The sequence below is a fragment of the Lolium rigidum genome, chromosome 1 (genome assembly GCF_022539505.1).
Source record: "Lolium rigidum isolate FL_2022 chromosome 1, APGP_CSIRO_Lrig_0.1, whole genome shotgun sequence".
NCBI classification, from domain to species: Eukaryota; Viridiplantae; Streptophyta; class Magnoliopsida; order Poales; family Poaceae; genus Lolium; species Lolium rigidum.
This window is the reverse complement of record NC_061508.1, coordinates 65,734,072-65,747,186: the sequence shown is the minus strand read 5'-3', so window position 1 is coordinate 65,747,186 and position 13,115 is coordinate 65,734,072. Positions and strand designations below refer to the sequence as shown.

At 44.4% G+C, this 13,115-nt stretch overlaps 2 protein-coding genes across 2 annotated transcripts; both read right to left on the bottom strand.

Annotated features, from left to right (window-relative positions):
- Nucleotides 1-2,401: 2,401 nt before the first annotated feature.
- LOC124674766 lies at nucleotides 2,402-3,137 on the bottom strand. Its single transcript, XM_047210825.1, has one exon. It carries the CDS (start codon nucleotides 2,935-2,937, stop codon nucleotides 2,677-2,679), a length of 261 nt encoding a protein of 86 aa, XP_047066781.1. The 5' UTR covers nucleotides 2,938-3,137; the 3' UTR covers nucleotides 2,402-2,676.
- Nucleotides 3,138-6,846: 3,709 nt separating this feature from the next.
- On the bottom strand, nucleotides 6,847-7,431 carry LOC124674758. The gene has a single exon (XM_047210815.1). It carries the CDS (start codon nucleotides 7,235-7,237, stop codon nucleotides 6,998-7,000), a length of 240 nt encoding a protein of 79 aa, XP_047066771.1. The 5' UTR covers nucleotides 7,238-7,431; the 3' UTR covers nucleotides 6,847-6,997.
- Between the last annotated feature and the right edge of the window lie 5,684 nt (nucleotides 7,432-13,115).

Sequence of the window (13,115 nt, the reverse complement as noted above, 5' to 3'; positions counted from 1 at the left end):
GGTGGCACGCCCTTGCACCAGCATCGGACGTGCGTGCCGAGTCTTTGCGGGCCGTCGCTCAAGGGACCAGGGCCAGCCGCAGTCCTGGGAGCCTCCCGGCTCTACTGTGTTGCCCCTCGCTGCTCGCCGGTGGGTTTCTGACCGCAACAGGACGACATGTCTTCTACAGGAAGTCCAGTGGAGCTAGGACGTCCTCCTAAATCTGCAAGAGTGTCTCCAGCTTTTGCACCTCATATACTGTTTCAAAGGATGGATTGTCTTCAGTTTATGCTCCTGGATCGAAATTGACTCGCTCTCTGCCTCTTGGGTACATAAAAGCAACACAACAGTTCCAGTAACGAAGTGTTTTCAGATGGAACATCTTCGATATCAGGTAAGGTGTACCCAGTTGTCAAGCTAACACCAAATATTGCTCCCTTTTTTGCATCATTGGCATGTAACATGTTCCTTCCCATTACGCATTTCTACTGCAAATGTGAAATTGCGGCAAGCTTGCATGAAGACATAATCACATAACATAAGCCTATTATTGTTTTAGTACTCGCGGGTTCACGGTGGATCAACACATGGTTCACATCGGTGGCGACAACAATTTGCATATTTTTCTAGCTTCAGCCTTGCTGCCGTACAAGGGTATTTACAGGTGATACCAGCACTTTGGTTATAGTTTGATCGCCACATAAAAAAAGATTATCAGTAATAACAACACATCATGAGGTGATTCAATAAAAAATGTCTTCACAAACTTACTTTGAATTGTGTTGCAATTGAAAGCTGCAAAATTTTGATTAGAGCACCTATGAAACTAATATCACTGTATTTCCAGTTAGATTTCAGCCAAGATGGTTCTGGGATATCACTTGAAACAAGAAAAGGTAGAAATTTTGCTGGTTAGTTAGGGAAGTATATATTTATTAGAGCAGCTTTGCAAGTATAAACATGGTATATTATTAGCAAATCCATGAAGGGACTGGGTATTTTCATCAAACCACTTCACAATGCTCATGAAAGCTAATAGTTTGCAATTTAGTCAGTAATATTTACGACTGCTGCTGTAAACTAAAATTTAAAAATGTAACAACTATTGTGTTGTTCATCATTCTCCTCTGTTATTTCCATTGAGTTTCAGATAAAAATGGACTACATATGAAAATCTAAATTATATGTTATCATCTCATATTAATGAAGTAAATTCAAATTCACAATTGCAGAGCTCTACGTTACACACACAACACGGACTATTATCTATTGCTTGACTATAATGTCTCCTCAAAACACTAAGCTCCCTAGGAATGGGAAGCCGTGGTTACTCCAAGTGGGGGTTGTTGCTTTTGTGGCCAGCCTGTCTGCACATCTGTGTGCATATATGGGGTTGCTATTTTTATATGGGCTTATATTAGATTATATTACCATGTTCTTTTGGTTTGAACAAAATATTTTCTTTCTTACTTACTTTAAAACCTGCTATTAATTTTTGTTTGTCAAAGATATGACCAGATGGGTTAAGTTACTTGTTTGAGATCCCACCTCCATTCCGCACCATCTGTTAATCATCCAACGGTTCACGATGAAAGTTTTCAAATATTCATAGAATGAAGGTTGGATATATGTTACATTTTAACTACAACCCTGAACTAGGAGATAAATTAGCCATGTATCAAATATTTACTATATCATTATATAAAACGTTTATCAGTGCGAAAGTTGGGCCTGCGGGTCGAGGCGTGTCCCAAAAAGATATCTGCACCTAATATGATACTTTGGGGGGGGGGGGGTGGTCTTTTTCTCTTATTGTCCTACAATGATTTTCTGAATGACCTTTTTTGTAAAATCCCTTGGTTCCGAGCATTGTGTGCTAAATAGCACGATCATACTATTTGTAACAAAAATAATTTATTACAATATTTATCTCACGTATTGGGAGTTAACTTATATTGTCGCTACACATAATAAACATTGGTACAATATTGCAGACCGGGCTTTTAGAATCAATCTCGAGGTCCCAATATGGAGAAGCGTCTCGAGAAGACGAGGAAGCAATCCTAGGCTGAGAAGCATGATGTGCTAGGCGGGCGTGGTTGCCATGTATAAATTAACCCTTTAGTAACTATTGTATTATGTTGTTGTGCCTTATAATTTCAAGTAGCATGTTATTTCTTAAGTATCTATTGCATGTGTTCTGTGTACTGCTCTATATCAACTATGTTCAAGCCATGCTTGATGCTACTTGCTTATCATCAATTTCTATAAACACTTAATATGGCGTTTACAAGTTGTTTCCCGGTTCGGAAGGTCCGGGGACCACCTGATTTTTATTGTAGAGAGTATTATATACAAAATAAATTTTCACACGAGATCTACGGGATCGTGCGCCAAGGCGCACATCTAAATCTAGTCCATATGAATAATGCATGCATGTGCTGCAAGGTACGTACACTGGATAGACAGTTAATTACATGACCATCAGATATGAAACAGTGGCAGAAGACAATCGAATCATCATTATCTGCAGAAGAAGTGCTAACTGGTCAGCAGCCATTTAATTATACACACACACGATGACACGAACAGCAAGCTGCAGGACTACTTTCTACTCTTCTAGCTAGTACAAATTGCATCCCATATACAGTACTAAATCAAACGTCTGTGCATCCACGTGGTCGATCGGTGGGTCGGTCAGTACCCGGCCGCTATCTGGGAGCCGCCGCCCTGCTGCTTGCTGCTCTTGCCGGCGTTCTTCTTCTGGTGGTACTTGTCCTTGATCCACTGGAAGCCCTGCGCGGTGCCCGCCTTGACCTTCTTGAGCCCGGTCGCCGCGGCCGCCTTGGTCTTCTCGACGCGGTCGCCACCCTGCTTCTTCCCGTCGCCGCTGCTGCCGCTGCCGCGTCGGGGGCTGGGGTCGGCGCCGGTGTCCCACTGGTCCGCCCAGGACGTCATGGCCCTCAATCGATCAGACAAAAGAACAACAAACTCTGGCTTAGGAACCAAGGAAGGGATGCTTGGGATTGATACGTAGCTCTTGTGATGTGGTCGCCGGAGAGGAACAAGAGCAGCGGGGCTTTTATAGGCGGAGGTGGAAAGGAGAATGGGTTTGGTCGTGTGTGAAAGACAGCTGGGAGGAGAGTTGGAAACTTGTGGCGGAGGGGAGGAGAGATGCTCAGCAGCCCCATGACGCTTTCCGACGCATTCTAGAACGGTTTTGCATCTTGGATTCTTGGAGGACCAGGAAGCAGGAACCACGCTGACCTATTTTATTATCTGGAAAGATCAACGCGCTGACGGGGCATAGCGACCCAGGAATTCCTGGCTGGGTATGTGAGACCGACCCGTGGGTCCGAAAGCGGCGTTGGGCCACCTGTATGGGACTGCCTAGCAGCCGTAAACGTACGGTCGGGAGGCGCAGTTGGAACTGCTTCTTTCTTTTTCGACGGAACGTTTTGAACTGCTTTCGGCAGACGAGAGCAAATTGTGGCGGGGCCGGAACGATTCGATCCTTCGCAGGAGACTTCTTCCCGCGCTCGTTTTTTTTTTTTTTTTTTTTTTTTTTTGCAAAACACAGTACAATCAAAGAAGCTCATACATACGCGTACACACTCACCTCTATGAACGCACACACGCACACCCTACCCCTATGAGCACCTCCAAGAGACTGCGTTGAATAACTTAGGCGGGGCCTGGCACGGCGGCGGCCGGCGAGCCGCGTCAGGGGCGTCCTCTCGCACATGGAGGCGGCAGTGGTGGCCGCTGCAGCTGCGCGTGGTGGCTGTGGTGGTGAGTGGCGGCCGGGCTCGATCTGGGCCTGTGCGGGCCGGCGCGGGCCGCGGCTCCGGGGCGTGGTGGCGGCGCGAGGAGCTCTGTCTCCGGCGTGTTGCGTGGGCGCAGCTGCAGTGATGGTTGGCCAGCAAGGGTGGCTTCCTACCTCGAGCTCTTGCTGGCCGCTGGTGAGGCTGGTGGTGGCCGGCACTCCTCTTCGGCGACGGTGAGGCCGGTGTGGCTTCTTGCCTTTCTGGTGGTGGTCCAAGCCAGCATCTGCATCTACGTCCATCGTCTCCAGTTCGCTGCTGGCGGCATCGGGGATACGGTGAAGGACCAGGGTGAACGCCATGCCCGGTGCTTCCGGTGCGGATCACGGCGACGCCCGAGGGCGCCGCTCCCTTCCTGAAGGCGTGATCTTTGGTTCCAACTGTGCCTTCCCTCTCCTCTGGTGCCAGGGGAAACCCTATGTCCAGTCCATCGGGCAAGGCGGCGGCGGCGCCACGGCGTCGTTCTCTTCTTGAAGACGTTGTCGAGGCTACTTGGGGAGAGGCCGATGTGTTACTGGAGGCTGGGCATTGCGATGCGCTGCCGGTGTTGGCTGTTGGCCAGGGCTTGGGGCTCCGAGGCGTACGACGTGGTGGATGCAACCTAGTCAGCTGCTTCTCCGAGTCCGAAGGATCCTGCCTTCTCCTCGCCGACTCTTCTAGGCTCATGAGGGGAGGTACGTTGGTCCGGGCTGCCTTGGAGTCGCGGTCGTGCTATGGTGGTATCTCGCTTGGTTCGTGACGCGGTTCGGTGGCTCCGTGCTCCATCTCCTCACCTCTTTTGGTAGGATGTTGGGGGCGGGTCGTTCTCATCGGGTCATTTCTAGCGGGGTGTTGTAAGCAGCTTGGCTATGTATCGTCTTGGGTGTGTGTGGAGTTGTATCGGCCGTCGGCCTCTTTTTCTATGTGATTGATACGTCTTCCAGGACGTATTCTCGAAAAAAAACGTTTAGCTAAACTCTGTTGTTTTTCTGCGAATTGATCTCTACAAAGGTGGCTTGTACCATGCTAAGCAATATTGCCAAACGGAGTGTCCATCGATTTTTATTCAGAAAAAAACATATTTCCTATTTTGTAAGTGTGAAGCAAGTACAAAGAAAATGTTGCGAAATGGCAGTACTCCAATATTCAGACAATTATTATGATAATGCTACATTTCTAGCTACTTTCGCCCTATTTAAATAATTTATGCCAATTTGCCAAAACTAATTCAAATTTAAACTTAGGTGTGTGGTAGTTTGCCAGATAAAATTGCCAAAATCATTATGAGGTACACAAGAGGGGATATTCACTTTGGCTCATAGGAGCATTTGCTTCCATTGTGTGAATCTACATTTTGAAGTGTCAAAAAATTCTAAACTAAAAAATTTCATGTACATCTACACATTTTATGTTCGTACACAAGTTTTCAAAAACAACTATAAAAATTTGTGGCTCCAGTAAAAAAGACAAATTTTGATGCTATAATACGACTACGCACAGGACATTTTTTTATCTTTTTTGTACACGCCACATAAAATGTTGTTTCTCCATGAAAACTTGTGCACTAACATAGAATGTCACGATGTACAACAAATTTATGTCAGAATTTTTTGACATTTTTAAAATTGTTTTTTAATTATTTTGTATAATAGGAGCATTTGCTCCTATGAGCCAAAACGCCACCTCCTACACAAGAGTTATTATATTAAATACCCACCGATACCTTTGAAAGATTCAACGCCCATCCAACTCTTGTGTGGTCCTTTTATGTGTACTAGTGTTTAAGTAAATTGGTAAACTTGGAATATGAAAAATTTAAATAAATCTTCAACAAAATAATATGATATATGATTCATGTGTTTCAAGCCAAATGACCGAGTGTAGTCATGTACTATAGTTTATGATAATGACCCCATATTCAGCACATAGATTCACCTTGGCATAAACAATAAGATTTCCAAATTTTGGCTACGTACTTTTGCGTAAAAAAGCATATTCAAATTTTTAAATGTGAAAAATGGAGATATTGTGAAGAAAATACTATGGTAAAAAATTACATTGATCCAATCTTCACGCGAAATAGACTATTTGATAAATAATTCCAAAAAATAGTCAAAGACCTGGCTTAGGTAGTTAGATTTTAGTTTCAATTTAATCTGGATTCTATGGTCGCCCATGCATTGTGTTGTTCGTCGAAACCGTAGAGGTATGCGAGGAAGCAGCAAGACGACGATAAAGAACTCCAACAACAACGAGCAGTCGTGCGGAGACACTCCCTAAAACCTTATTGCTCGCCTCTCGGTGCATGATATCAACGGACGGGGTTTCGGAGGCCTGCTCTCCTGAACGCCCATGTACGCAGTTACATGGATGGGGAATACAAGAGGTCGCTCAGGTCAGCGTAGCAAAAGGAACACAAGGTAAGAGGGAGACGGAGTGGTCAAACTCAGACATGATCTAATATGTCTCCCCGTGGTATAGCCTTAGACGTGGAGCCGTCTCCAACCGAATCGACACATGGTGGAGGAAGACTTCAAAAGTTGGGTATGTGTCAAGCATGCACACACGTGTTGGCACGTACACACCCAGCCGGTGCACCGAGCAATAAAATACTCTTCTAGAAAATCGATTTCAAACTCGAACTCCTGGCACATGACCCGTGGACTTGCGTGGCGAGGCACGTGACGGAGTAGTATGCGTGAACTCCTTCTCTTCTCACTCTTTTAGTGAGACCAGAAGAGCTCACCGCATAAATCATTCTAGCTCCTTTCTAACTAGCAATGTGACACTGAAGTACTGAACTTAGGCCTAAAGTTACCTCTAGAGTACCATCATAGATGATTCTTAAGATTTTAGAAATTATAGGCTATGCAAACTGGCTATTTAGGCTTCAACCCATCTGCATCAAGCAGAACCAATAATAAAATATGAAATGAAATAGTGTAGTAGCTGATACAAACAAAAAGTGCTAACCGGTCGGGTTGCAGGCGGGCGCCTACATAGCGTCGCGCAAAAGTAACATTAGTGCTAAAGAAGCTACCGAATAGATCAGAGTTAGAGGAGGTTTAGCGAAAAAAATCTCTACTAACCGGTCAAGCTACCGAATATACAGACACACGAACCGCAAGCTGCAGGACCAGCCTAATCGCAGTACTACTTAATTACATCCTGTATAATCGCACGTCTCGGATCCTCGTGACGATCGATCGAATCCATCAGTACCCAGCCGCTATCTGGGAGCCGCCGCCGGCGTTCTTCTTCCGGTGGTACTTGTCCTTGATCCACTGGAAGCCCTGCGCAGTGCCCGCCTTAACCTTCTTCAGTCCGGTCGCCGCAGCCGCCTTGGTCTTCTCGACGCGGTCGCCACCCTGCTTCTTCCCATCGCCGCTGCTGCCGCTGCCGCGACGAGGGCTGGGGTCGGCGCCGGTGTCCCACTGGTCCGCCCACGACGTCATGGCCTCAATCGATCAGAGAAAAGAACAAACTCTGGCTTAGGAACCAAGGGAGGGATGCTTGGGACGGATACGTAGCTAGCTCTTGTGATGTTGTCGCCGGAGAGGAACAAGAGCAGCGGGGGTTTTATAGGCGGAGGTGAAGAGGAGAATGGGTTTGGTCGTGTGTGAAAGACAGCTGGGAGGAGAGTTGGAAACTTGTGGCGGAGGGGAGGAGAGATGCTCAGCCATGACGCTTTCCGAGGCGGACGTTCTAGAACGGTTTTTGCACCTTGGAGGACCACGAAGAACCGCGCGCGCTGACCTTTTTTTAATCTGGAAGATCAACGGACCGCGCTGACTGTGGCATGGCGAGTTGGGAAGAAGCTTCCTGGCTGGGTATGTGCCACCGACCTGCGGGTCCGGAAGCGACGTTGGGCCACCTGTCTGGGACTGCCTAGCAGTCGTAATACAAGTCCAGAGGCGCAGTTGGAACTGCTTCCTTTCTTTTCGACGGAACTGCTTTCGGCACACGACAGAATCGATCCTTGGGAGGAGACTTCTTGGCGCGCTCGTTTTCATCAGGAAGGGGGAATAAATTGCATGTAACATGTCTGGCTCTTCCCGGCTGACGACAGACGCCATGAACGGTTGGTCGCCGACCGAAAACTACGCGCAGCTAAACTCGATTTGTTTTGCTGTTTGGCGCACGTGTTGCCTATACAAAGCGAATCCCCTCCCTGGCAATCAACCGCTCACGCCGGTCAGTTTGGCGCGGCAGATTAATTTCCTTTTGCAGTTTGTCGTTTTGTGTTTAAATACATGCATATGTAGCATGCAGTGGTCCTCCTTTTGTTGCGTAGTGTTAATTGGGTTCACATGTAGCTGTGTGTTCACACTAACAGCTAATGTTTCTACTTGCAAGTTGCATGCAGCCAAAAGCGTTCATACTACATACATGCACATATCATCTCATGGGTTTCTATTTAATGAGCCAACTTTTCAGCACGTTGTTGCATGCATGCACAGAGCATCTCTCTCTGTTTTTTAGCACGAGGCAAGCTCTAAATTTTCTTTTTTTTGCAATTCCCTTTTGACAATTTTTTTTTTGCAATTCCATTTTTGCTGTTATTTTCGTACGGTAATTCGTGTTTTTTTGCATTAATTTTTTTAATTCCCTTTTTTGGGCTAGTGGTTTTTTTGGGGGGAAATAACGGGTGGGAGATTCACTTGCAACTCAAATGAACTACCACTTGCTACTCAAATTAAGTACTATTTTTTTAAGTTGTAAGCTAACAAAACTTGCTAAAATATTCTAAATTAAATTTACTTTTTAGGGTTGCTAGGTATTTAAATTTACCGTTCATAAATAACGGGGCACCAAGTTGATAAATTGTAAACAAAAAAAGAGTCACTAAAATATTCTAAATGAAATTAAAATTTTCAGGTTGATAAAATTTTATATTTACCATTGATAAATAAATGGTCACTGGGTTGATAGCTTGTAAACTAAAAACTAGTCGCTAAAATATCCTAATTGAAATTAAATTTTTAGGGTTGGTAGTTATTTATTTTTACTTTTGATAAATAATGGACCACCGGGTTGATAGTTTGGAAACTAAAAGAGAGTCGCTAAAATATTCTAAATGAAATACTTTTTAGGGTTATTTTTTATTTATATTTTACCGTTGATAAATAACGAGGCACCAGGTTGATAGCTTGTAAAATAAAAAAATGTTCGCTAAAATATTCTAAATGAAATACTTTTTAGGTTTGGTAGTTATTTATAATTACCATTGATAAATAACGGGGCACCGGGTTGATAACTTCTAAACTAAAAAGAGTCGCCAAAATATTCGAAATGAAGTTAGATTTTCTAGGGTTTGTAGTTATTTATATTTACTGTTGATAAATAACAGGACACCGGTTTGATAGCTTCTAAACTTAAAAAGATTCGCTAAAATATTTAAAATAAAACTAACTTTGGGGTTGATAATTTTATACATTTTACCGTTGATCACTCAAGTACGGAGGGTTGATTATTCAAATAGAGGGTTGATAACTTTTAGCCCGAGAAATTTTTTCTCGAAACATATCAACATTGTTGCTAGTTTTGAAGATCTCGTCGAGACGGATTTATTGGTGAAAGCGAATCTTAATTTCGAGTTGTCGTTTGAAAGTTAAAACGTTTTAAATTTTCAAATTTAGAAAATATTTCGCTGACATCAGCAAATTCATCTATTTGTGCATGCATGCAGAACTTTTCCTCAATAGCCTGCACCAGGTTGATAATTTTATACATTTATCGTTGATTACTTAAATACGGAGGGTTGATTATTCAAGAGCTAAATACACCACGAGTCCCAATAGTTGTATAGTCCCAATAGTTGTAAAATGGGGTAAGGTAGTCCCAAAAATTGTTCATTTGTGCAAAACTAGTCCTAAATGATTATTGTGCTGACATGTGGCATTTGGTCTTTTCGCAAAAGACCCCTGCCTTTTTCCTATTCCATATCTGGCTCAGCAGATGCCTAATGCAGGTGGGTCCCACCTGTCAGGTTGGAGCAAAGAAACAAAACAAAAGGGCGCTGTGGCTAGGATTCGAACGCACGACCTACAGGTTGTAGCCCGAAACTAACAACGGTCAGAGCTCACCATTCCTTCTAAAAGGTAGCATACTATTAAGTTATTTATATTAGATATTTTCTGTTGGAGCTGTACAGCCTGGGTGTTTGCATACTCCAGCCACTGGGTCTTTGCTGGTTTACGAACGTAACATGAAAAACCTTCATTGACTAGCACCAATGGCTGTTTAACTACAGAATTACAACACTAAAATATAAATAAACCTACCACTACCTAGTGAAAAATATTTCTGGCTTTAACCCATTTAATATTCGCGCGCTCCACAAAAATGTCATATGATGTTGTAAATTTCGTCGCTCGCTGCACACGCCAGGTTGTATGAGCACCCCACGTTGGCGGCTGGGTGGTCCAGGCACCGAGCGGCATGTTCGCTCAAGCTCACGTTGCCATGGCCTAGAATCGCTAGAGCTCGAGTACCTTGGGAAGGTGGTCCTGCATATGATTACCCAGTGGCTGACCTACGATTTTGCCAAAAGGTATGCCGCACTAAATTTTTGACGCACCAATTGATAATATTTTTTGGTAGAATATAGCATAATTATTAAATAAAAGGAATTTTGGAATATAATTAAAAACCAAATTTTGGGCACATGCACGACTGACGAGGCATCCTACTATTGAACTAAATTCTCACGGTTGCATCCGATCCTAAACTTCCGAAGTATATGGCCGCCGGATATTTATTTTGGCAACACTAAAAGATACAATACAGTGAAATTGTATTATTAAAATAAACTACAAAATATGCATAAATAATGTTATAGAAAGTTACAATGAAATGTAAAAAATAATCATATACTACCGCAGACTAATTATCAGTTAATGTTATACATCTACGTCCTTGCATGGTCCGAGGGTCTGTGGCATATGCGGCATACCCTCTAAGTCCTCCACTGTGAATACCGTCTACCGCGGCAAGGTCCATGTCCTTCTCCCTAACAAGGTCCACGTGTATCTCGGAGAGACCATACGCCCATCGCGGTTAGGTTCCGCTCGCCGACATCGTACCAGCTTCGTGCGTCACAGGAACTAGGTCTCTGCCTTTGTGGGCGGGTTTGTGATTTTTTCCCATATCAAAAGCGAGTACTCGGCATCAAATAGGAGCCGTAGCTGAGAAAAAAATTAAGTCTCGTAGTCTGTTTGACCTAATCCGATTGACTAGAAAAAGTTTTGTTAACTTTTTTTAGGGTGAAAAAATTGTTAACTTTGTACTGTGTGTATAGATAACCTTAAGCTCACTTTTGACACATTAGAACGTTGGAGCTGATGGTGCGCGCGTCCGTGGCGTGCTCTCTATTTCCTAGGTCGCGAGTTGGAATCCGGGCGACATCACACAATCACACTGTTATATTTTACTTCTTTGCTCCCACCTGTCAGGTGGGACCCACGTGCGGTAAGGATGTTCAAGGCCAGGTGTGGTATAGGAAATATGTAGGGGCTCTTTGGCGAAAAGACCAATGCCACGTGTTGACACCAGAATAGTTTGGGACTAATTTTGCACATTGGGACAACTTGTGGGACTAACTGATACGTCTCCGACGTATCGATAATTTCTTATGTTCTATCCCACATTATTGATGATATCTACATGTTTTATGCATACTTTATGTCATATTTATGCATTTTCCGGCACTAACCTATTAACGAGATGCCGAAGAGCCAGTTGCTGTTTTCTGCTGTTTTTGGTTTCAGAAATCCTAGTAAGGAAATATTCTCGGAATTGGACGAAATCAACGCCCGGGGGCATATTTTGCCACGAAGCTTCCAGAAGACCGAAGAGAAGACGAAGTGGGGCCACGGGGCGACGACACGCCAGGGCGGCGCGGCCTGGGCCCTGGCCGCGCGGCCCTGCTGTGTGGGTCCCCCGTGACGCCCTTTGACCTGCCCTTCCGCCTACTTAAAGCCTCCGTCGCGAAACCCCCGATACCGAGAGCCACGATACGGAAAACCTTACTAAGACGCCGCCGCCGCCAATCCCATCTCGGGGATTCGGGAGATCGCCTCCGGCACCCTCGCCGGAGAGGGGAATCATCTCCCGGAGGTCTCTTCATCGCCATGATCGCCTCCGGATCGATGAGTGAGTAGTTCACCCCTGGACTATGGGTCCATAGCAGTAGCTAGATGGTCGTCTTCTCCTTATGTGCTTCATTGTCGGATCTTGTGAGCTGCCTAACATGATCAAGATCATCTATCTGTAATGCTATATGTTGTATTTGTCGGGATCCGATGGATAGAGAATATTATGTTATGTTGATTATCAATCTATTACCTATGTGTTGTTTATGATTTTGCATGCTCTCCGTTATTAGTAGAGGCTCTGGCCAAGTTCTTACTCTTAACTCCAAGAGGGAGTATTTATGCTCGATAGTGGGTTCATGCCTCCATTAAATGCGGGACGAGTGATGAGAAAGTTCTAAGGTTGTGGATGTGTTGTTGCCACTAGGGATAAAACATTGATGCTATGTCCGAGGATGTAGTTATTGATTACATTACGCACCATACTTAATGCAATTGTCTGTTGTTTGCAACTTAATACTGGAAGGGGTTCGGATGATAACCTGAAGGTAGACTTTTTAGGCATAGATGCATACTGGATAGCGGTCTATGTACTTTCTCGTAATGCCCAATGAAATCTCACTATACTCATCATATCATGTATGTGCATGGTCATGCCCTCTCTATTTGTCAATTGCCCGACTGTAATTTGTTCACCCAACATGCTATTTATCTTATGGGAGAGACACCTCTAGTGAACTGTGGACCCCGGTCCATTCTTTTACATTGAATACAATCTACTGCAATACTTGTTTTACTGTTCTTCGCAAACAATCATCATCCATACTATACATCTAATCCTTTATTACAGCAAGCCGGTGAGATTGACAACCTCACTGTTTCGTTGGGGCAAAGTACTTTGGTTGTGTTGTGCAGGTTTGATACGTCTCCGACGTATCGATAATTTCTTATGTTCCATGCCACATTATTGATGATATCTACATATTTTATGCACACTTTATATCGTTTTTATGCGTTTTCTGGAACTAACCTATTGACGAGATGCCGAAAGGCCGCTTCTGTTTTCTCGCTGTTTTTGGTTTCGAAATCCTAGTAAGGAAATATTTTCGGAATCGGACGAAATCAACACCGAAGATCTTATAATTCCGGAAGCTTCCGGAGCACCGTAGAAAGGCCGAGGGGAGCCGGGGGCCCCACCACGGGCGCGCGGCCCGGGGGGCGCCCCTAGTGTGTGGGTCCC